Source organism: Plectropomus leopardus, chromosome 15 (genome assembly GCF_008729295.1).
Source record: "Plectropomus leopardus isolate mb chromosome 15, YSFRI_Pleo_2.0, whole genome shotgun sequence".
Taxonomy (NCBI): Eukaryota; Metazoa; Chordata; class Actinopteri; order Perciformes; family Serranidae; genus Plectropomus; species Plectropomus leopardus.
The window spans coordinates 25,594,395-25,620,573 of record NC_056477.1 but is presented as its reverse complement, the minus strand read 5'-3'; the positions used below and the strand labels follow the sequence as shown (position 1 = coordinate 25,620,573).

Below are 26,179 nucleotides of genomic sequence, written 5' to 3'. Positions count from 1 at the left end.
GATGGTGAAAAATGGGGGAGGCATGTAAAATGATCCCTAAGCACTGGGAGGGAGTTGTATTTTTCATTTTGGCTTAGAGGAGGGACACCCAACTTTGAATCCTCATATTTTGTGTTAATTTTACATATCCTCTGAAACCCCAAACCCGCTGGCAGATTTGAAAGGTTGAATATGAGAATATTATGAACATTATGGAAGGACAGTCATGCCTTTACCCCAAAGAAAAAGTCATAGCTTCAAGGAGGGTCAAGATGAAAAATAAATTCATGAATAAAGTTACCCCCCAGCCACTATCTACTCTGATAGATACAGAACGGTCCCTTTCTAAATCAATATCTATGTCCATGAGGAGTATTTAAGGTTGTCGATACAAAGGATTGAACAGTGTCAAATGATGTCTACATGCAGTTTGAAGGTATGTTGAACACTGAGTTTCCAGGAGATCACATAAAAAACAGAAACTGAACTCCAACAAGTGCTTTGGCAGATTGATTTGGAAGAGTGATCCTCAATTTTACTGCTTCTGACAAGTTAATGCTCGAGGCTGCTCACTGATGTCACTTGTCAGGGGTTACCAAAATATACCACTGATGTTTCAGAGCTGATGCCACAGCCCATTTAAAGCTTGACTGAAAGACAAAATATATATAAGTTGAGACTTGAGCTTTTATACTACATGGCTTAAAACTGCAACCACAGTTGTTGTTGCTGTTGTTGTCATTGCAGCTGTTTCCATAGAAACGCAAGATAACCTAAATCCATGAGTTTGTCAGAGATTTTACTAAAAGCTTCCAGGCTGGTGAAGGGAGTTTGTTAGAAATAGGTCTACAGTTACTGATGGCGTCAGAACTGTGGGTCAAAAGAGAATGTTTTAACTTTTTTACTCAAAACCCCCCACAAAAAACCATGGTGCCCCTTTTCTTCGGAGGTAAATTAGAAGGCAATTGAGCTTCTTTTAAATTTTACAAAATCCTCTTTTGTCCTTCCTACAGCGGCTGTTAGAAATTCCCTCGCCTCGCCTATTTGAGATCCATCATTTATCACTTTCTGCAGCACAGAGAAGTGAAAACCAGTTTTTCATGTTCATTAAGTTTAATTGTAGGTCCCCTATCTGGAACAATATCTTCCCTCTGTTGGGTTTCGCTGCCATTTCCATTTTCACAGCGGTTTGTCATGGTACCATCGTCACTTATATTTTCCCTCAGCACGGCATTTTCTCACTAGAGACCTGATTATTCTATACTGCTAAACTTTTTGAACCTCATTGGCCTCTCTATTACTGTGAAAAAAACTTGTCGTCAACTCAACATGTCACTGCAGAGCGATAAAAGCACTTACCACCACTATGATTTGTGAAAGAGGGTGAAACGTATTCCTCCAAACTGAGTCGTCCTTAACAAATGATACGATGTTAAATTTGTATGAGGAGTTGGTTTCATTGCCTGCCTGCAGATGACAAATGTAACAGATGTTCTACATTCAGAAGTGACGCATTTTTAAGCACATGATTTAAAGAGTAACGACTTAACCATAAAAGTCATTTGAATATTGTGAATTTCATTTGCAAAATTAGAACATGCATTCATTTCATTGTCAGTCCATTTACATTCCCGGGCGTCCAATATGACCATTTCATCATGCCCCTCGGTGTATGCTATTGATGCTTTAAGTGTCTTTTAAAGACATACCGGGCTTTCAGCTAACTCCAATGTAAACCCATCTACGCCAGTTCTTGACAATGAGAGCAAGGGACATAGGATAAAGAGCAAGAAAGTGCACGTTAAGTAGATGAGTAAAACAAAGCTGGATTTTCATCCAGAAGACTGCAGATTGTGTCCAAGGTGAAACCAAAAGTCAGTTGTTTCCATATGATGTTACGCTATTGACCTACTGCTGTCACACACTTACATCACTTATATGACATATTTACATCTAATAGGTTACACAGCAAACCTACTTGATTTAACCCAAAACATGACCCTTTTTACAAAACCAAACCAAGTAGTTTTATTGCTTAAATCTTACTGCCCTCATTTCACCAAAATAATCACATGTTACAGTGTGTTTCAGCTGTGTGTCACATAGATTTGTTAAAAGGTGGCCTGCGAGTTGCTATGGGATGTTGAAAGGTGTGACAAATCATTGGTATCAGACAAACTGAGAACTGTTTGGGAGTTTGCACCTCACACCCTTGAACCTAGTCTTGCAAATTCTATGCTTTCTTTAACCTACCAATGATTTTACCATGTATTTAAGTAGCTAGTTGTTCATTAAAGATAAGCAGGACATTACATTAACTAGCTAATTTGCCACAACAATTGTTTTGTTGACTGTAGCCATGTTATTTCCCTGTACTGATACTGTAGAAAGATAGAGATTTACAACATTGACATTGAAGGTTAAACATAATTTGTCTTCATGCAAGAACATTTTAAATTTCACCTGAAAATTCTCTTTCTTTTGCCTCAGAGGTTTGCAAGTGTTCCCAGTTAGATTCACTGGCTTTAACTGGATAAACTTGTAAATTGCTTGTTTCAGCCAGATGAACACCACCTGTTCAAGCCGAGGTGTGTTTGTAAGATTTCATCATTACCATAAATCACACCCCTGAAATTGCCAATAAGACTACAAAAAGGCTTTGTTGGCAAGTAAAATGAAGGTTTTATATGGGAATATTACAGACAACAGTGCATGTAGCACTGTTAGGTGCAACAAAGGATGATAATGGACAATGTACCAAAGTGACCTGCTAAACAAATTTTCTCTCACTCTGAAACAAGCTAAAGTTTCTGTTCTGAAATATATGTGAATAAAAATCAGGAAATCTAAGACATCTCCCAGTAAACTGACAATACATGATGATGATATATCTAACAGAATATTCATTTTGCTTGAAGTCTTATTTCATATCATATTTCATTTCAGTGAATTTTGTTCTCACATTTAAACTCTAAAATCATTCACATTAAGGCATTATGATTGTTAATTGGGGTCGCCCTGTCCTTACGCTTCATTAAAACTGAATGTGGCAAATTATATTCCATTTTTTGTCCCTTTGAACATAATTGACTGAAAAACCTATTGCCCAGTCTAGCCCTAGTCATAATTAATATGCTCCCGAAGAGTAGCTCACAGTTGTACAATATGTACAAGTTTGCAGCTGGAATTGACTATATCTTGTATATATTTTGTCATATCTTACTTTTAATTTATATGGTAGGGAAAATTGTTAATTTTAGTGATTACCACAAGGTAACATATTTTTTATATTTTGAATACACTGTTATCATGTAAACATCTGTCAAACATAATCTGGAGTGCTGTAAACACTGTCCATACTGTCAGATCCACCTACATCATGTATATAAGCGACATGCTCCATTTATCAACTTATATTCATTCCTTTGCACTCAGCACCTTTGCACTATTGTTCAACTGTTTATAAACTTGATTGCACACGTACTCGACCAATACAACTGACTCTAATTATCATCAATGTAATTTAACATCCAGTAATGAAAAGGTAATAATTACATGTTTAAACTTACTGGTTTGATGTTACTCATAGGATCAGAGGGTAAAATTTGTATCACTGTCTTTCACCGATTGTATTTTATCTTTAACCTGACATATTCTTGTCTTTATTTTATTCACATTGTTGCTTTGTTACTTTCCACATAAGTGTCACCCTGGTTCCCTGGTCAAAAACCTATGGGATTTTTCCTTTGGATAATTGCAAGGAAAAAAAAAGCTCTATGGCACAGATGTTCATGATATTTACACATTTTGTTCAGCAAGCTAATCTTCACAAATGAACACCACTTTTAGGATTTTTGAAGCCTAAATTCAATCGCCGTAAGTAAAAAGCTAATGTCGGGCTATAAATGTACTGTGGCATGAGTTAAAATCATCAGAACAATAAGGCTATAAAGCCACATTTGGCGCAGCACGGTGTGATGATGTTCTAACTATTTGTTAGCAATCGCTTTTTTAAAGACACATAAAAACTTTAAAGTTCACAGTTGGGGTATTTACTGTTATTTATGTCATAGAACCAAACATAAAAGCCTCTTCAGCTTGTGTTAACCACAAACCTTACTTTGGGCAACTAACCAAAAACCTATTGACTTTTTCACGTTTTAGACCTCGTTCTTGGGACACTCAATACCTTTCACAGTGAGCAACTGTGAGCTGATTTATCACTTGGCATTATCTGACTATACACATGGGACTGCAAAAACCATTACAGATCTCCCATAGTTAAAAAATGACCAGGTTTCCCTGACTGGCTCAGTCCTGTAGTTAGATTCCTTCATCTGTGACATATAAACAGGAAAAGTCAGAACTTCATTTCTTAAATGACATTTAATAGAAAAACTCTAACTTATAGCCTGCAAGCTGTCATACCAGTGTCTGGATGTGATCTTCTCATTAATTTACATAAGTAAGTCAGTAACTTCTGGGAATATTTAAATAACTAAGCCCGTACAGTATGTACAGTATCTGTGCATGAGCTCCTCCAAAGCTCGAAGGTCCATTTCATATTACAAGACTACAAAGCTAGAGCCAGGGATAAGGCCCTTATTACCATGATAACGCTTTGTAGTGTCATTTAATTAATACCAACTGAGATCTTATTTTGGCCTTCCTTTGAGCTCCCGAAATCTCAGGGCTCATGTAAAAAAAAGGAAGATTTAATAAAGAAAGCACATCCTCGCCTTAACAAGGATGTGACTGTAGCTGATAGCTTATCCAGTTGGACGGGGACTCTAAACTCAAGATCATAGAGGTTTACTTTGTATTTTCCTCACTAACCAAACCTCTCTCTCAAGGTTAAAAGCCACTCGCCAGCTGATTTTATGTGTTCAGTTGTCTTATACGCCACAGCTTTACAGGCTTCACTTCCTGATGATCCCAGGATAAATTTCAAGAGTAACAGTGTAATTGAATCATTATCTCAGGGCACAGAAAGTTCAAACAGAGAAACTTCAAAAGGTTTTTACAGATTGGTATCACCCTGTACAGATATGTTTTACTCAACATTAAATATTAAACAGCAGTATTAAACAGGCTGTGCATTCATTCCTTGTTCTCAGATAACTTTGTCAGTGCCCTGATGGATGGTATGGGGTATCAGTGATTAACAAGATACATGAAAATTGTGATAAATTACTCATTACATTACATCACTTATTACAGTCCTTTCAGTAGTTTCAAAGAATCTGCAGTATTTGGTGTTTACAGAAAAGGAAAAAAAAGCCATTAAAACAAGCAGCCAGCCCATGGTTCAGGAGAATTTAACTGCCCAATTGCCAGAAAAAAAATGTAGGAATCATATGTTTTTGCAAACCACAGATACATTACATTTGCATGTGATTATGTAGTGGATATGTTGAAACTTTCTATTTCAACAACACTGTTGTTTAGGCACAAAAACCACTTGGTCATATTCAGGAAAAGATCATGATTTGGCTTAATACAGAGTTCCCTGCAGCAAATGTGGCAGTTTCTTGATTAAAAAAACAACCGCTTCTCTTGCCATTGTCCTAGAAGTAAACACATTAAAAAAATAAAATTAAAAAATTGTGGCTCAACCCTCATTGTAGGGTCACTACAAAAAGAAAACATGCTTGAAGCCTAAAAAGGCAATTGAAATACACCAACTGGTCACAACAAAATGGCCATGTTTGAAGCCTGGAAAGCCGATAGAAACACACCAACGGCTTGCTACAAAACAGCCATGTTCAAAGCCTATAAAGCCGATGGAAACACACCAACGGGTCCATGTTTGCAGCCTAAAAAGATGATAGAATAACACAGATGGGCCTCTATAAAACACCCATGTTTGAAGCCTAAAAATCCAATTTAAAAACGCAGATGGACTGCTAAAAACAAACCCAAATTTGAAGCCTAAAAAGCTAATGGAAAAAACTAAAGCACAACCAGTTATAAGTGTTGGTTTCCAACAGTGGTCTGCGGCCTTAAGGCTAAATTCTAAATGTTAAATTGCTAAATTCTCCACCTCCAGATGACAAAGTGAGCTACCACATAATTTTAGAAACATTTATATAACAATGAAGCATGCAAATATAATGTATTAGTTGTTTGCAGAAACGTAAAATGTCAACATTTTTTGTGATGGTTGAAGGCTGATGGTGCAGCACTCCAGAAGTCCTCTCAGGTGATTCTTGAATATATACCAGTGGCAAACATTGAGCCTCTTCACAATAAAAGACACAATGAAGGTGCAGGCAAAGTTTAATGTCCTCAAAAAGTTCATTTAACCTTTCAGTATTTATAGCTTCTGTTCAAAAACAAAACATGCTTTTCTCTCAACAATATCCCTCTTGTTGCTCTCCCAGTCCCTCGCTTCCCACTTAACACTTCCACTGGGGAGTTGTATGAACTTTTTACCCTGATGGCATCACAAATATGAGTCTCTTGTCTAGTTCCCAGTGTCTGCCAGTTTATATTCCAACTACACTTTGCAGTAGCTGATTTGACTAATTAGTGTCTCTGGTTGAAATATCGATTTTTTTGGGCGGGGGTGAGTAGCTCAATGATGAAAATCACCGTTTTCCACATTGTGCGGTGGAAATGTGTTGGCAAAAGGTTTTGATGAATGCATTTGCCCTTTAACAGGGAAACCGAAAAAGTCCTATCTGATGAAGTGATACTAATGATCTAAACTTTCAAGCTCATTTACCAAAATCAAATGTTACAGGTGCCTGGTGTGCTCTTTCAGTGCATTTGGAGTAGAGAATTACTCTTGCAACATATTGTCAAAGAGCACGTGTTTTAGCTTTCAAGCCAAAGTCCTTCCTTCAAGGTTTCTTTAGCAGAATATAAATGCATCACAGTTAGCAGAGTGTGTGTGCTTTGTGCAGCGTGGAGACTTAATGCAGCATGTAACTGTGATGATAGTTCTTCCTCCATAATGAATCCATCCAAACTTTAAAAAAAAACCTATATTAAACAAAATTATGCATTACAAATCCCTGCCTTAAAAATTAATCTGCACAATGATACAGTGGTAGGTTGGTGGCTTTTTCAGAATGTAATTAGACTCTTATTAAACTTGCCCTGGAGATATTCTCATTCTCCATACCTACCTTAATGTTTCAGCTCGGCAAAACTCTATTAAGCGTTGCTTGACTAACCCTGGAATACCCCGGGGATCTGATTTAATGTGCTGTCTTATGGATGTGACGAAACTGCTGCCAACTCTTCTCAACTGTTATGTTCTTTGACAGCAGCCCCACTCACTTTTGACAGCCTTTAATTAGAGCTGGGGGTGGTGGAGGAGGTGTTTCAACCTGGACAACTGTGAACTTCAGTGTGTGGTTGATCTTCAAATGTGTCTGGCTTGACAATAGTGATTTCAGGGGTCTTACACTCTCCTGAGTTTGGAAACACACCTTTGTATTTCCATGGTTCTATGTTAGATGTAGTGCTGGTTTGTCTTTTTGGTGCAGATGCTTAATAGCTGTCTACTTTTATTATTTAACCATATGCAAACACATTACCTGATGCTGGCATTAAACATTCGAAGTTTTATTTTCTTATAAGATTGGACCAAAATGTCACATGGAGCCTCACTGTTGTCAGTAACATTGTTTTTTACGACATGATAGCTTTGAATTCAGCATAAATTTGCATGTTATGTGTGGACATGTTTGGTGGAGGCATCCATTAACATGCTTGTTACTCTGTTTCATCTGGCGTTGAAAAGAAAACAGTTAATTATGCTGCTGATGGGATTTTTCTGGATGGTTAAATATTTCTTCATAACTAATGACTTTTATCCTCAGTAATGGCTTAACTCTTCATGTAATGGGCAGAGAGGAGATTCTAAGAGTACTTATAGATTACCCAGAGGGGCATAAAATGGATCTTGCATGATTTCCCTTAATGAAAATCCAACTTGTTGATTGCAAATCTGGTAGAGTGACGTCTATAGTTTCCGTCAATACAACACTGAGCTTCAGTTTAACATTACAGTATATTTGATTTGATAGGATTAAGATTCTCTTGCTAAATATTTAATATTAAACTTCAGATTCTGTGCATGGTTCAGTTTAAGTTGAAAAATTACATTTGTTTCAAGCCCTTGAAAACAACTACTTGTTTTTTTCTACCTTCTGATCATGTTGTAGGCTATTTTTTATTTCTATATCAAGTAAATTTTCATACCGTGGCTCATATGATATCTAACAAATTACAGCCCAACAAGTGACCTTACGTACATAAAGTTGCGTACATAAAGTAAAGCTAAGGTTAGGTTGGGTGTTGACAAGTAAAGTTACGTAGGCTTGGTTTAGGCATAAAAAGTTACATTGGTTAGGTTTAGGGCAAGAAAACATGGTGACAACATACCTTGAAACAACTTGTCCACTTGTTGTTACGTGGTTTCAAACATCAGTTGCAGACAAGACAAGCAGTGCAGCATCAGGACTGCATCATGAGAGTCTGACAAAAACACAGCTGCCTGTTCAGTCCAGTTCTTTGTGTCCGGTCAAAACACAAAGAACTGGACAGACTGAGAATATGATCTAATGGAAGTTTTAAAAGCTAAAAGGTTGCCGAAAGATTAGGGGGTCACCAAAATAATTACAGGTCAGCCTGAGGGAACGCAAACGTGTCCAGTAGTTGTTCAGATATTTCACATTTCACACAAAACCACTAATTGCTGGTTGTGCTACAGGAACAGTCAGGAGGTCACTGGAGTCATTAGGATACATTGAGTACACTTCTAAAATTTAAAAACTTTTTAGGCTTGGCAGGGGTGAAAAAGTTGATGTATTGATAAACAAAGTGGGAGAGGGGCAATCTAAAGAGACTTGGAAATTTATCAAGACAAGCATGAAGCATGTGACTTAAATGGCACTCAAGCTTCCACTTAAATGACAAAAACATAACATTTATATGAATGAAACCTTCCTCAAATTTATACATGCCATGTTTCTATTTTGTTATCTACATTGTTTTCCCACCGTTTGAGGTTTGAATGGCGCTCCATTAATTACGTCATCTCATTGCGTCCTCACAATGGTCTAAAGCAGCCAGCTGGAAATTTAGTACCAGCAGCTTTTTACCTCATTTAACCAACTCTTAATATTTACTTAACGGTAGTGGCTGGAAATGCACATTAAATGCATTGCATTTTCTTTTGCAGATTTTCTGAAAATATGTACAAAGTTTCAGTCTGGACAAAGAGTGGTGGACTGACCAATGTACTGACAGACAGACCTTGCCATAGAGCTTCTAGCCCGGCAATAAAAGAAAATGTCTTTGCACTAGTAGTATTGTCTTGTGAATGCACTGGCACCGCTACAATTCAATCTTCCCTGAGTTTTGGACAGGAGAAGAATGTGGAACATGGATAAATTGCTTGGCTACTCATGAATCCCTTTTCAAGTCTTGTCAAACACAGCCGTCCTGTGAGTGTCACACTGTCTCTAATTAAAACAGACAAAATTTAGTATTCCAAACCAGTCAATAAGGGATGAGCTCAGTCAGTTTGTCAACATGACGCTATACCTATATACTGTGCAGCTTATGGCGCTTGGAAGTCTGAGTTACTTCATGTCAGTTAAACCATTTTTTTCTAAGAGGCATTCAAATTTGCATCAGTGTTTTGCAGTCAGAGCAAAACACTTTAGCATTGATGGAAAGTAGTAAGGGACCTGCTGGCCCTCATGACAACCAGCAGCCGACTCAGGAGACTGTGCACACATTCAATCAATTACTCATGGCTGATTCTCCGAGCGCTATCTCGCTGTAACTGCATAAAGAGAGGTGAGCAAGAGTTTGAATCTATAAACATCAGACTGAAAGCAGGCCAGCCATGCTGGCCACCGCCTGCTCGATTTGTTTCACAGCAGGCTCACAAAAGCTGTGTTCAATCACTCTGAAAAACATTTTGTTGAATTGCACTTGTCAAATCATGCACCGCTTGTTGTTTAGACAGCCATATGTGAGTTTTATCATTTTGTGTGAGTGTTGTGTTATATTCTCTTTTGTTGAGATGCAGTTTTGTCAGTACAATGACATTTTTTATTGGCCATACACATAATACACTTTCACACATTGTACTTTCACAACTTTGCAGCTGCTTGAGTGACAAACCACCTGTGGAGAGCAGTCTTGCATAAAAGCAGCAGCTGATGTACAAGAAAGGCACAATTACAGGTGCAGTGTGTAGTATCTTGGGGGATATCTTGGCAGGATTTAAATATAATGTAATAAGAATGTTTTCTTTAGTGTATAATAACCTGAAAAAGAATCATTATGCTTTTTTTACCTTCAAATAAACTGTGTATATCTTAATTGAGAGTGGATGTCAAATTTGCGATTCCTAGGATAACAAAGGAATGGCTCGAGTTCCTTTGCCTTAATGGTTTCTGATTGGCTTACCCTGACATTCTTACTCTAACCCTAACCAATCCCACTCCTCTTTCCTAAACTAAACCAAACCAAACCAAACCAAACCAAACCAACTGCACCAATAAAAGCAACAAGTACTAGCCACATATAGTTGAGTTTGAGCCAAATATTTGATGAATTGATTTTGATTTGTTTTCAACCCATAAGTAGATAAGTTACTGCAGCACCAGTTCTAGTTGAGGCCCTTTGTGTTGGGGAGAGCTCTCAAATCACAGGTATGCAGCTATAGAGTTAAGAGTGTTGCTAAGCGCTGGTTTATTTGACCTACTGTGAAATACCTGCTGTCATTACGATGTGAACAATCTGCCTTATGCTCCACTCCGGTTAGGCTGCTTTATTTTGGAAATTTTGGAAAAAAAACATTTAAAATAAGAGAAGAAGTTCTGAACTGATTGGCTAGCTCTCGGATGAGTCAGATCTGGATGCATGTGCTTGAGATCTAAGACCAAATAATTGCAGATAATTTGGCTCCTGGTAAAACCTCCTGAATGATGAAGACTGAGGGAATTCAAACTGGGAGAAGTTACAGCTGGTTGCAATTTGCAATCCTCAACACTAGATGCCATTACGTTTCTCTAAATCTTACGCACTGCTCCTTTAACACATTAACATGCTGTATCACTCACATGTTAATGCAGCCACTTTACTGTGTGATTCAGGATACTGGTTAGTTTCTGATTGTACCGGTGCTGTAATTGATTGAATGCTGTGTGGATATAAGAGTGCATGACAAGTTGATCGCGCAAAGTGAGCAATACTTCAGCTTAATTGGCTGGGGGTGATGGAGCAGAGCACTTCATTGACAAATCTCATTCTGGCCCTTCAATAATCAGCAGAGCAGAGTTTCCAGGCCTGCATGAAATATTAATGAAAACGAAGTTGGAATAGTATAATCCATTGAGCAAAGGGCTATACATCCATATCTATAGTGATTAAGAAATGGAAGTTTAACATTAAAGTAAAGCTATCAGGATGTTTAAGCATATGAAGCCTTGTAATCCGGGTGATATGTAAGGCAGGAATGATAATTTTTTTCCTTCCCGCTGGTTAATTACAACCAATTTACCAAGATGATTTTGCAGCAGGCGTCTTCTTTTTTTAAGGCTAGAAATGAGACTCAAGTAACCAAAGCTATATAAAAGTGTGCCATCTACATATGCCTTAAAAAAGACACGTTTTTTATACATAACTCATTTTTTTGTGAGATTTAGACCTATAAAGACAGTATATGTTAAGTATTTGGCAAGAGGGAGTACTTCTATTCTCCTATGTAGAAGGGGCTTAGGGGAGCTGCCTTGGATAGCATGAAAGGGAGAAACAGCTGCTTTTATCCATAAAAGCCTGCGACATGAACTCAGGGGTACTTTTTTTTTGGTTGCCTGGTTGCCTGCCTCTGCATCTCCGAGCCTGGAGTGGCTGAGGGGTCTGAGGGAGCCTCGAAAGTCCCTGATGAGCGAGAGAATAATCTCTGTATATGAGAGCAGCAGCGACTTTCCCCAAATCCCATTTCACAGCGGCAAAAAATGAATATTCTCTGCAAAAGAAGAAAAGAAGACATTTAATGCAAGTTGACAGGCGAAGCATCCAGTGTGGAGCGAATGTTTCGAGCACACCTTGAGGATTGAGCTAATGCCGTATGTTTTACCTGTTCTCTGCAGCAGCCTGTCAGTACACAATGGATGCCTGCTCTGACTTACTGTACCGAGGAAGTCACGAGGGTACCTTTCATGCAGTGGAGCAGTGTCATTTCAGCCCCTCATAGAGAGAAAATGAACTAATTTCTATGGATCACCATTTTATCTGGGGCTCCGAATGAAGTCACAAATGTCATTAGTTGTCACTTGAATATGAATAAACCTGATTCTCTGTCTGACCTTGAAGGTCAACTGAGGACCTGCCTAGTTTCATACAGTGTGTTGAATAACTAATCATCATGCGTCTGTGACCTTATTTAAATCAGGATTACATAACCCACATAATTGGAACCCACAAATTCTACTATTTAGCACATGGAGTGTAATTAAATGCTCATTGTAACTAATTATTTAATAGCATAATGAGGGAAACTAAACTATTTTATCATTTAACCTGCAGTAGAGTCCATATAACTGACTGACTGCAACAAATCAGGAAACTCATCTTAGGAAAATGTATCAGGGGACCTGTGCATGTGCTGCTTTGTGCAAATGAGCAACAAAAAAAGTGATGGAGTTGCACTCCCGCTTCATTAATCCCACTCCGCTCAGCTGATTTGAACATGCTCCTGAATGGGAAATGTTCAATCGTATTGCTCCCTGTGCACACATAGAATGCACATATTGTGCTCCTTTGTAAAGCTCGGGTATCATTGCATGCCGACAGCTGAGAAGAGGCCAGCGGAGGGAGTTTGGGGAACAAGGAATGACATGAATCAATGAGAGAAGAGTGAGAAGCGGGTTGGAGCCGAACATGCTGCCGAGTGGGAGGAAGAATGGAAAGATGGGGATCCACAGAGAGCGTTACTCAGCTCTCTGCAGGGGTTATGTTCAACTGAATTAATCTGTTGTGAAATGTGCAAGTGCTGCCTGGACTGATGCCTTGAGAGATTGAAAGAAGAGTAAGATTGGGGGGATGGGGGGGTATCTTGGGAGGCTATGTCATGAAACAAGATCTGAAAAGGCAAATTCCGCCACAGGGTTTAAGTTCTTCATTCCAAGCCATCCTGTCACCCCTGCATAACTCTGTCTGAACCTATTCTTCCACCCACACATCCTACATCAAACAGACACATAAGCATAGCCTATAGGCCATTGAATGTAGAGTGTATCGGCAGAGAGGCCATCCTGTCGTGTTGGAGGCTTATGGCTGAACCACATCAGTTGACCAGATATTCTGTTCTCACGTTTACATCCTCAAGTAGTTCACATATTCAAATAAATACCAACCTGTTCTCACTCCCAACTCGTCAAATACTGCCGCTTTGTCGGTGATCTCAACGTCTCGCCAATGCACAAAGGTACCTTTCACAGTGGTTTAACATGGCTGCAGTTGTTGATGAAATAGGCACCAACACAACTCATCAAATACCATGGCTTTATTGTTTTAAGTCAGCGCCACATGCACCGCCAATCGCAAGTTCACTACACTCTGCAGGCTGTCTTGCTATTTTAAGTCCACTCAATACTCAAAAATTTCAGTCCATTCTGTCCTTTAGTTGTTGTCTTAAGGCATTTTACTTTGAAACATTTGCAGGACCGTGTTGCTGTAAATGCAGTAGCTTACATGGCTTCATAAATAAGCGGAGTATGTGCTTTTAATGTGGAAATACCCTAGTTATAACAGATAACAGCTCTGCAGGAGCCACAGCAACAAACGCTGCCAATGTGAACACACGCTGTTCACACATGCAGTGTGGCCCGGGTGTAACCTCCAGGGCATGTGATGTGCACTGCATGCAAAACCATCATCAATACAGCCTCTCCAGTATGAAGCTGATAGAAAGATAAGGGTCTGTATTTTTGACGATATTTAATATCACACTGTCAAGATTTTGAAATACCCTGGTATTCTATAATACCGCCTATGCCTAGTGTATGTCACATGACGTTACATACATAACTGTGCCTATTTTAAGCCAAATAATGATGTTTTTTATTTTCTTACCCCTGGACTTTTGTTGCCTAATCTTCAGGAAAATAATCTAAAAACAAAGAGCTTTTTTTCTTCAATTTTTAAATTGTAGATTTCCTGTGAAAACTGAAGTAAATTCTGAAAAGACACAATGCATGTAACAAATAAATCGACATGCCACGTTGAGAATGTGTTGTGGTTGTAAATACATTAGTTTTCATCATTAAGTAACACAGCTGCGCTAGATATTAACCAGCTAACTCGTGCATGTAGCATGATTGCCCTGAATATTCACTGCCTCAAGTATGCTATCTCTTTTGTTCTCTCTCTAATACCGTGTAGTGTAATGGGTCAGTCCCTTACATGTGACATGTTTAATATCTGCATTAAAGCAGGGGTGGGTAGTGATTTGTTACATGTAACACAAATGAGTGAACCTTTTTTTTTCTTTTTTTACAGTTTCACAGCTTTCATGTTAGTTTTTTAAAGCTCTTCTTTTACTTTTCATTCCAGTATTTTTCTGGGCCAGTAATTTGCTTTTAACTTTACTACATTTGCCAATACTAACTTCCTCACGGCTATTCCATTATGCAGATATTAATGAAAAACCAGGCAAATACATTTTCAATTTGGGTTTGATTGTTGTACTAATGTAACTCAAATCCAGTAAAAGCACCCCATGACACTGGTAGCTGCGTTGAAAAGCAACCTGCATTGCCCTTTACAAGCCGACAGGAATACTTTCATTTTCCATTAATGGCATATTAAAAGTGTTTGGTCTATGCAGAATACAAAAGAACATAGTCAGATGATAACTGAATTGATAAATTAACAGTGCTCTTGTTGCACAGAGAATGTTTTTCTTTTGGAGATTAGTCTGTTACTTTTCTCCAATTCACATGGGTTGTTATATAATAGTAATAAAATAAACTTAATTAATCTAGCATTTCAAAAACAAGTTTACAAAGTGCTTCACAGAAAACAGAAAGACACAGAGCAAGTACAAGATTGAAATAAGTTAAAGGCAGCTAAGAAAGTTAAAATAATGAATACAAATGTGAGGATAAACAAATAAATAAAAGCATAAAACAAAGGAAAAACTCCAAATAAAAGCCATTTAATCAAAATGAGTTTTTAAAACAGTTTTTAAGAGAGGACACTGAGGTAGCTTCTCTGAGCCCCAAAAGGTTATTTCACCGTTGTGGAGCCCTTACGGCAAATGCCCTGCTACCCTCTGTCTCAGGCTTTGCCCTGGGGACTGAGAGCAACAGCTGGTCTGCACATCTGAGAGGATGAGCAGGAGAGGAAGGAGCAAGATGGTCAATGATGTATGAAGGAGCAAGGCCACTCTGATAAAATTTTAAAAATCCCTCCTGAACACCACGAGTAACCAATGCAATGAGGTGAGAATAGGGCAAATGTGCTTATATTTCTGAGTCCTTGTAATAAGTAAGTTTGAGGCGGTTGATTGATTTTGAATGAAAGCTCATGCATCACTAAACGAAAGAAATGATCTAACTTTGGCAATACTTGTGATTTGACTGAAAACCGATAAATCTGACAAAGCAATGATGAATCTGTTAATTCGAATTTTGCCGGTGGGGGCCCTTCTGTGCGGAGTTTGCATGTTCTCCCCGTGTCTGCGTGGGTTCTCTCCGGGGTCCGGCTTCCTCCCACAGTCCAAAGACATGCAGCTCAGGTGGATTGGTGACTCTAAATTGCCCTTAGGTGTGACTGTGAGCATGTGTGGTTGTCTGTCTATATGTGTCGGCCCTGCGATGGTCTGGTGAACTGTCCAGGGTGTACCCCACCTTCCGCCCAATGACAGCTGGGATTGGCTCCAGCCCCCCTGCGACCCTTACGGGGACAAGCGGTTACAGAAAATGACTGACTGACTGAATTCATTCATTCATTAGGCAATCAATTATGCAATCAATTATAAGAAGCAGAGGATAACTGATAATTGATTGGATAAAATAGTGCTGTTGGGCTTGAGCCTTGATGCATAGTTCTGTATATAGGCTTTCTTTACTTTTTGAACAATGTGGTGCTCCTGTGTTTTTAACTGTTGTTAAGATTATGTTTGAAGATGCATTTGGAACAATCGTTTTATTGCATATGCAGCACCCTTTATATCAAAGCATGGTTAGCTACCTATATCAAGATAACAACAGATATAGGCAATGATATCAGGCTAGGCAGTTAGCAAATAATGTTTTGAAGTGATAATCAACATACATACAAAGCAAAGCACATTCCCTGTAAAGAACTATGTTGCACAGTGGCTATCTCTTACCTGATGTGCAACAGATCTGACACTTAGTAACTTTGGATTTGTGCCCCAAAGACTCAAGAATTGACTTGCACAAAATGATTTGTAAAAATTTCTGGCCTGCACACACTAAAAAGTAACTTGTAGCCTACATGTACTGTGAATAGGTTATTGACCATGTGGTTCCATACTTTTACTTGAGTAGATTTTTTAAAAAGGTCATTTTTACCTTTTCTAGACATTTTTTTATTTGGGAGTGATTGTGCTTTAACTCAGGTAACGATTCTCAGTGCCCACTCAAGCATATAGGATACATAAACAAGTTCAAAGTTCTGAAAAACAAGCTTATTTGCTTTCTTTCCAAATTTATAATGAGAAGCTCTATATCAATCTTGTGTAAATGAATCCACTTTTGAGCCCGTGCTAGGAGGGAATTAGCATAGCTTAGCATAACGACTCGAAGCAGGAGGAAACAGCTAGCTTGACTGAAAGTTCAAAAGCTCACTAACATGTTTCCCAATGTGTATACCTTTTTTTTTAAAAGACGCATTAAAAAATGAAAATTTGTGGTTGTAGGGTGAGTTACATGCTGGCATTATCTCTTTCTCTAATAGATAAAACAAGCTACAACATAACATATGGTCAGCATTGGATGTATCAGTAGGTGTAATGAATTTAGAAGTTTCCTGCTGCTTCCTTTCTTTATGCTAAGCTACAGTAAGCTAATCACGTAGCTGCAGCTCCATACTTAACACATTGATAAAAGATTGGTATTTATCTCTTAACTTACTCACAAATGCGAATAAGAGTATTTATTTTTTATTTATCTATATAGTTTATTTGATAGGGCCAATGCATTTAACATTGACTATTGGAGACTAGCAATTGAATATTGCTAGTCTCCAACTCCTGTCCCTAGTTAGGCTTTTAGTAAAGAAGAAGAGATATCAATGTTACATACAATAGCATTCATACAATAACAGTAATGATAAAAAAAATGTAAAAAGGTAAATATTAAGATTACATCCAATTACAGCATACTGTGACAGTACAAAAAAGACGTTACAAAATAATAAAAATGCTCATATCTCTGCTTCATCCAGCCTTTAACACTTTTATGAAAAATCTTAATATCTTGCGTTGATTTTATTTTGTTTTTTGTGTTTTCAAACTACACAGTCTCTACATGCTCTTTTTTCACTGGCAATATTATAGCTATTTTCATCGCGACGCACTTAAAGAACTCAGAAATTGATTGTTAAGTCTGCGCGAGAGAGATGGGAAGACGAATGAGAGAGGAGGAGAGACATAATGAAAGACCCGGACGGGAGAGAAGCGGAGCACAATAAGCAAACCAAAGGGCTCATTACCGAGAATAGTCAAAGACTCTGATCGTGACAAAAAGAGACAGGCTGATCTTTGTCCCCTGCCGGCATTTCCTTCCCACCAAGTTCAGAAGGCTAAGAAGCAATCAATTGGGACTGGCCAATTAGCACATCAGAAGATGTTGTTTACATCCACAGTGTCATGTAGTCTGTGCAGATAATGTAGCTGTTTCTAGTGCCATGACAGATCAGGCCCTCAGAAATCAGCTGATATCACACAACTGTGATGCAAATGTCGACATCCTGTTGAGCTAGGAGCTGAAGTCTTAATATGCTGGATGCAAGTTATTTTGCGTCTCTTTAGTGTCACTTAAGTATCCATTATGCACTACACTAACCAGAGATCACGTGTCAGTCACTGGGATTTAATCATGTAATTGATTTACGTCAAATGTAAAGTTAAAAACCATGCACCCATCCAACTGTTAAATATAGCTTGTCCTGTTCAAGGTTGTGAGGGGGCTGGAGCCCGCCTCAGCATGCAGTAGGTCAGAGGTCAGGTACCCTGGACAGGATGTCAGTCCTTATAGACAGGAAACACTCATAGCTGCAGGCAATCCAAGTTTAACCTGCACGTGTTTAGTTTGTGGGTGGTAACCCAGCTGGTGCGTTCATGTGATGAAGTGTGAGGTGACAGTGCTTCTTAGCCTTTGTAGTGCCACAAAATCATCTACTGGTAGAAACAAAGTAGTCACAAAGCACATTTTAACATGTTTTATCTATATTTTAATCATGATTTATCACAGAATTTTAATAGTTAATTTTTTTTATTGCATATGATGCCCATATTGACAAGGTAAAGCAATTCTTACCAGATTGTTTTGATAAGGATCGTATTTACTTGTCACACAAAATTACACAATGTACAATTCTAGTAAACTGTGTTCCCATCAGCTCCTTTCACTTGTGCACTATTATTGAGTTCTTTTTTTTTTGCGTCCTCCTACATTGTTGGCTGTTGCTTCGTAACTGTCCATGTCTTCGGATGGTTCCAGTGTTCCATGGCTTCTGGCTGTGGAACAATTTTACTGTCCACACATCATGACCTGAACATGACATCTGCATGGTCGGGGACTCTTCCTAAACATGGCAGCGCCAAACTGCAGCCGCCTCTGCATGGTGTGATGTTATAGCAGTTATCCACAGCAAGACTGGGAGCACTCCACATTCCCACCAACACACGAGTCCTTTTTCACCGTAAAGCACAAGCCTTCTCATTGTCTCTCACCAAAGTCCTCTTCTCTGTCAGATTGCTGTATAGAAACAGAGCCTCCTGGTTAAATGGTCCTCATCCTGATGAGTGACCTACAATCACATCCACTGCCACTGTCCAACACCAGCCACAAAAAGCCCTACCAAGACTTGCAAAATATCATCTGCTCCTGACATCAAATTAACTAGCTGTGGTTAGGTTCAAGACAAGGAACATGGTGATGGTGTATGTTGTAATGAGTAAATTTCCAACCCGCTCACATTCTGAAGTCATCAAATACCACCACACTTTGTCAGTGCTTTAAACGTAAGATCCCAACGGCAAAAGCCACCTTGCCGGACTGAACTGGTCGCAGTGTTATTATACACCAGCGGATGGCCAGACAGTAGCTGCCAGCGTCACTTAAGAGCATGGCCAGACAGAACTTGTCGCATCCACATGATGTGTGGCAGGACAGCTTCAGGTTGAAATGCTGCTGGTAACGATGTAATATAAGGAGCACAAGGGTGCCTATGGGGTGAGTGGGAGGGTCGGAGGATTTATCCAACAAACCCTGGACTTTCATGTGGGAGTCTGGTGTTCGCTTCCAGTCGGAATGTGGTGTGTTTTCTGCACCTTACCATGCGCTTTAGTTGCCTAAATTTTATTACATGCAGTGTCATCCCACCATGTGCATGTGTTGACATCACGGTAGCAGCATCCCAGAATGTGAACAGACACAGAGGGATACTGAGAGCGTAATATGTAGATGCGGAAGTCAATTGCAAAACAGCAACATGTGATGACCTGGGATGAGAACTTGGAAAATCGCATGATTCCAAACACAGATCTCCTAGTGCCTATGGGAATGCTCTGTTCTTTAACCCTGTCAGCACATTAGTCACATTGCCTTAGCCTTCCTACATGCGTGGGTTTAAACGCAAAATACTGGCTCATGATTAGGTGGGATATGTGTGCATTTTGACGCATTGCTTTTAGGAGGAAAACCTACTTACAGTGAATGAAAACAGCTTGTTTAAATTTCTGTATGTTTTTTAAATTGTGACGAAACTAAGCAATAGTCTGTGACTTAGTATGGCAGAGGCCCACTGCAGCTCAGTTGAGGGCATTCAACATGTCATCTTGTTATTCTTGATAGGCAGCCTGGTGGGCAGGTGTGTCAGGTCTGTCAGCGTGCATTCTGGGAAATTGTGCACTCCGCAGACTGTGCTTTCATCTGGGGAGAGAGGGACCCTACATTACATAAATATGAGTGATGTTTGTTTGTGTGTATCTGTTTGTGTGTGTGTGTGTGTGTGTGTGTGTGTGTGTGTACACACAGTGACTGTGTGGGTTTTCCACTGCGGCACGCAGCCTAAATATCCTCTTGTTTTCATGATCATGCTGCCTTGCGCATGAATAACAAAGAGGAGTTGCTAATATTAGTAGCCTGCGTGATTCTGAGAGGATTCTATCCTTTTCTCTTTTTTTTCATTGTCAGGGCTCAGTGGATAGCGACTGTTTGGCAGGTTGGAGAGCTGAGGTCTCATCCCCGTCTGCAGGTGAAGGTTTAGACAGCCAACAGTTAGAGAGTCTGGGGATTTACAGAGATGGATAGCGTGAGAGGAGCAGGAAGCTCTTAGCACAAATTCTGGTCAAAGAGGCTGTGTTTGATTGTCAGACTGTTACCAATGACGAACATCAAAGATGAATAGCTCTGTTGCTATCAGTGTGTGCAAGGAAATCAATGCCATGATATATGGCTGTATGTGTCCGTGTTTGGCTCAAATTTTAGGCCACTGTAGTTACACATTTTGAAATACACACAAACACTTCAACAGTTACACAGATGCTAAACCATTTGTGAATGTAATGAGGGTCATAGAGGGTGACCCAGATTGATAATGCAGTACGCCAGAGGCAGGGTGCTGCCACTACCATCACTAACATGGCTTTCCCATCCAAGTCAGTTGCCTGCTGAAACAACAGGCTACAAGCCATGTGAGTGAGATTTTATGCAGCATAGCAACAGTGTGCTGGGAGCGAGTCACCCCACTGTCTAAGCTGATTTGACACAGTCAGGTAAAACAAGTTCTGAGTTTCGTGGGGAGGACTTTTTCTGTGCTTTTCGATTTTGCAGAAGGCTGTCTGGTTTAGAGCTTCGGCTCTCAGGCTATGTGGTGTATTCATTCCCCAGTAGAACAACCTGTCCTCTCATAGGGAAGAAATAGAAGGGACAAGTGAATCAGGTGGATTTGGACAGTCACTCTAAAGTAATTCAGTAAAGAAAAATACTTTTCAAATAACATTTTTTCAGTTGCTATTAATTTGATTTATACATCTTTGTAACCCCCCTGTCTGTCTTAGTTAATCATTAGTTAAATCAGTTAGATTTTGAATGTACAAATGAAGTGGTTATTTTAGGAAGGAAATTGCATCTTTGATGTGAAAAACAAATAAAATGAAGTGAGCAATGCTGGCATTCAACTCTAAGGTCGGTCCACCACTTTGGTCCAGACTAAAATATCTCTTGAAATATCGGATGGATCGGGGTGAATTTTGGTACACACGTCAATGATGCCAACATGTATTATGCTAAAAACTTTGGTGATCCCCTGACTTTTCTTCCAGCACCATCCTGTTGACATTCTTTGGTTTAGTGTGAAATATCTTGACAAATACTGAATGGATTTCTATGGAATGTGGAACAGATAATCAAGGTCAGAGAATGAATCCTAATAAGTGGTTTCCTGATTTTTATTTAGAGTTAGTGGGAAACCCCATTTTATTCCCAGTTAGTCAAACACAGACGCTGAGTCCCCCTCAGCATCTGATACCAAAGCAAACCGCATTCATCAGTGTTTGTATGTGACCAACAGCTGTCTCCTGGGTGAAACACCTTGTTACACTTGAATAATGTTGTCAAATGGTCATGGCAAGGTTTAGGATACATAACAACTTAGTTAGAAGAAGGTAGAAGGTAGATTAATTTAGATTAATTATTTTTTTAAACAAAGTTTAAAAAAAGAAATTACATTTGCCCTTGATCTTGCTACATCTTTGGAGTTGAAGGATGAGTTGATTAAAATCACCAGCTACTGTGAAGATTCCATCCAGTTCTTTGGGCATGTTGCTGCTGGTGGCATTATTAAATTCCTGCAGTGCATTTTTTGAATTTCCACCAGAGTCTATTTTCTGGGTTTAAACAATTACAAATAACAAAGGTACTTTACATCATATATGAGTTACATAATGCTACATACTACATGCTACATACATAATAAGTTACAATAAGTCAACATTTGCCATCAGACAGGACAGATACTGTGGTGGGTGAAAGTCATTGTTTGTTTGACCACATCTGTCACCCACCATGTGCACTGTTTCTCCCTCTATGGTTGTACATTGGCATTAGTTGAAGGCCCGGTGTGTCTCATACAGATGGCAAAGGCTGCATTAGTATCACATCCTGATGGGGTATGCCAACGTTGTACAGACATTTGTGTTCCCCTCATGCCATCATGAGGCAAAAATATCACTTGGTCCAATACATCGATTCTTGAAAGACCTCCAAAATGAATGACCTTCCATTAAGCTTGGCTGTACTACAAATGTTAGCATGCTTAAACATTAAACTAAGATGATGAACATGGTAAATATTACTGCACCTGTTCAACGTTGGTGTGTTAGTCCTTGTCAACATGTTGCCACTAGCGTTTCTCTCAAAGTACTACTGTGTCTAAGTACAGTGTCCCAGAGCTGGCAGCATGGCTGTAGACCTTTTTATAGACTGTCGTTTTGTTCTTTAACATGCAATTATGTGTCTCCCTGCTGGAAACAAAACTATAATGGGTTACATGCAGCATTTTATCATCAATAAATCATTGCATTTGTCTTGAGACATTTCTATAATTAACATATACAAACAAGGTCATCACCAAGAAGAAACTGTGTACCACAGGGTCACACATAGCACAGAAGCTACTGGATTACTTCACAACAAAAACTAAAAAAAAAAAGCTTCATTGTCCAAAACAGACAGAGGATGTTGGTCTTCCAGCACCTTATAACAAGAAGCAACATGGTCTATTAAACAAAGTGTATGACATTGAAATAACCAATCTCATTGACCCAAATTGTTTAACTTGTTTACAGCAATTAAGGTACCACAAATCATTTTCGGTAACGTACTGATGCTTAAAAACACTTTGCATGTTCTCCCTAACCATGAATGACTGAATGTGTGGGTATTTGATGATGCTGTGTGATAAGAAAAGCATCCCATCTTGCTTCTATATTCTCGCTCTCCTTGTCACTCATTTGACTACAGCAGCGTACAAGTGACAGAGGGGGCTCTGAAATGCTGCCAGCATATGGAGATGAATGTTTTCTGCCTCTGCACATGGCCTGATCTGTCTTGCCTCAGCCCCTCTTACATCATGGCACGTGCCCCCGGGCTTTCTCTACAGAGTCGGCGTTCTGTATTTAGAGCCTGATTTATGCACAAACACACATACCACTGGGGAAGACGCAATGAGTGTTCTTTTCCCCCACCGCAATTGCCAGCAATATAATCATCTTCCCACACTTCAATGTGCCTTTAAGGATAGCATTCAGAAACAACGGGAAAACAAATCTCATGAAAGCAAATGGTAATTTTAAAGGGAGTAAGTGAATGGAAAAACATAAGATGGATGGTTTAAAATATTCCAAACCTGGTCAATTCAAGGTAATCAAACAATTAAAAGACATTCTTTTGTTTCGCTTCTCTTAAGTTTTTCAGATCCATGTAGCCATTTTAATCTCCCCTCTTTTCTCCCACTCAGCATGGCCTCCAACATTCGCTCTGGAACTCAATCGACACCCTGCAGATTCCCTGAATAGTGAGGCGCTCGTGAAGAGGAATCTGCCTAGTAGATGCACAACGGGAGGAGAAAGGAACAATAATTCCTATTTCTGTTTTTTCCCTACCTCTGTCTTTCTCTCTCTGTCTTTGTTCTCAGGTTGTTAGAGAGCTCGTTGCTCAACGCAGAAGTGAAGGAGGGAGAGATCCTGCCTCCTACCATTCAGAGGCTGATGAAAGGATACAACAAGTACCTCAGGCCTTTCTTTGACAGTAAGGAAACTGCAGACACATGCAGCCATGGAAATGACAGAACACTCAGGGGAAATGCGTGTTCGACAGAGAACGAGACGGGTTCATATTGCAATTTGTGCTTGTGTGTCCCATTTGAGTAATATTTGCTGACACATTTAAATCTACTCCATATGTATGTAATGATATGAGATGAAGTCCAATCAATCTTTGAAATTGGTTTGTCCTATAATTGCATTGGGTGTAATGAAATGATATTAGAAAATACATGCAAGAGAAAAAAAAAAGGCAGGCATTGATATGAGGCCAGTAAAAGAGTGCCTGATAAATACTAATATCTATATAAATCTGAAAAGATAATGTGTTAGTCGCTCAACCAAGATCAAAGCTGCTAATATTTGTTGTGATTTAGATTCCAATTTCCAGCAGGCGACTTATTTACTTCCAATAGTGAAGCAAAGTCTATCTCAGTGTACGCTCTCAGAGGAACGATGTTATGTCATTCCCTGCAAATCCCTCGCCACCGTTATTGTTCTAAGCTCTGGGAATCCGTCACAATGTGATTATGGTTTGTTTACTTGCTGTATGATCTGTAATAGCACCTCGGACTTTACCAAGCCCTGTGCTATTCAGCATAATCATTAGTCCTGCTGCTTAGAAGCACAAGTCTGGTACACGCTGATGGCAAAAGCTTTGCAAACACAAGAATACATGCACCCACACAAGTCTATTTGCATTGCATTGTGAGAACTTCCATTGATTTTATTCATTCCCTAACCTAGCAATGCTCCGCCAGATATTTGACACCTGTAACGCTGTCACAATGCACTCCTCTCTCATGCTTTGTGTTTTCATGGGATTTTTAGCCACTCATACCGTGCAAGCTAAAATATTTTCAACATTTGGTGCAAGGTGCAGGATTTTACTGCTTGTCAATGTCATCTTCCAGCCAGACAGCCCCAGGCACAGCCAGCAGGTTCACTCCATGCAGTCTGACCAGACATTTCTAAGGCAGATCGCCCCCTTACTCAAAACTTAATCATTATGTCTAATGGTGAAGTATTGTAAGGATTAGTTTGACATTTTGGTTAATATGCTTATTCACTTTCTTGCCCAAAGTTAGATGAGAAGATTAACACCACTCTATATGTTTGCAGGCTGATTATGAAGCTAAAGCAGACAGTTAGTGGAGCTTAGTCTTAAAATTGGAGAGGGGAAACAGCTGGGGGTGGGTATCACCTGAGGCCCAGCGATATAATATTATTACAATATTTAAGTCATGATATGCTATTACAATTTTAACATTTTGCAATATGCTTGTGATTCATTGCAGTTTATTTCCTTGTTTCAACTGCAAACTGCAAATTTCAACTGAAGGAAAACTTTATCAGAATGTTTTATGTAATCAGTCTGTCCATCTCATTCTAGTCATTTTTATTGCAGCAAACATATATAGTGGACTGAAAAAGACAATGATTTCTTTATTCTGGTGGGATGCCAAAATTTGTTTAAGCATTATTAACAATTTCTTACAAATAAATCAATACTTAGCGTCTATGTAACAATACAATTTGGCCCACAAAATATCGTGATACTATGCTGTATCTATTCCCCCCTCCACCCTAATTCTAGAAACAGCTAGCATGGGCCTTTTTTACAATTGAAATAGAGTAAATTAGAAAGGACATTCACATTCAAATAAACACAGCAGGATGGTCAGAGTGATAGCCATTTTTACATGTACCTTTGCCATAGCAACAATTAACTGCCATATAAACTGCCATATAAAGTAACCAATGTGCGGCAAGTCGAGAACTCACTGAGGTGAGGTTCTGCAGTAACAACCAAACAAGCAGTGGAGTAGTATGTCAATGTAAAAGGCCTCTGTGATGTGTCATGTCTCCATAACTAACAACAATAGCCATTTCCTTTACCCTCAAATGATGCATGCAAAAAGTTTTAAAATTAGTTTTAAAATTATTCTAAAATTATTCTATTTCCAGGCAACAGTGTCTCTAACTGTAAAGACTTTGCTACATTAAGTCTATTGAAAATAAACGCGTGGACAAGTTTTTCTAAATCCTGCTGAGACTTAAGTCCTTTTACCCTTGATATGTTCTTAAGATGATAGTGGGCTGACATAGTCTTCGTGTGGCTATTGAAATTCAGGACTTAGTTTC

General features: G+C 39.1%; 1 protein-coding gene across 1 annotated transcript in view; it reads left to right on the top strand.

Moving 5' to 3' along the window:
• The window catches only part of LOC121954448 (gamma-aminobutyric acid receptor subunit pi), a 64,818-nt gene that overhangs the window by 20,887 nt on the left and 17,752 nt on the right, over window positions 1-26,179 (top strand). The window contains exon 3 of the mRNA XM_042501944.1: window positions 23,908-24,020. Coding sequence (XP_042357878.1) covers window positions 23,908-24,020 — 113 coding nt within the window. The remainder of the gene's footprint in view (window positions 1-23,907; window positions 24,021-26,179) is intronic.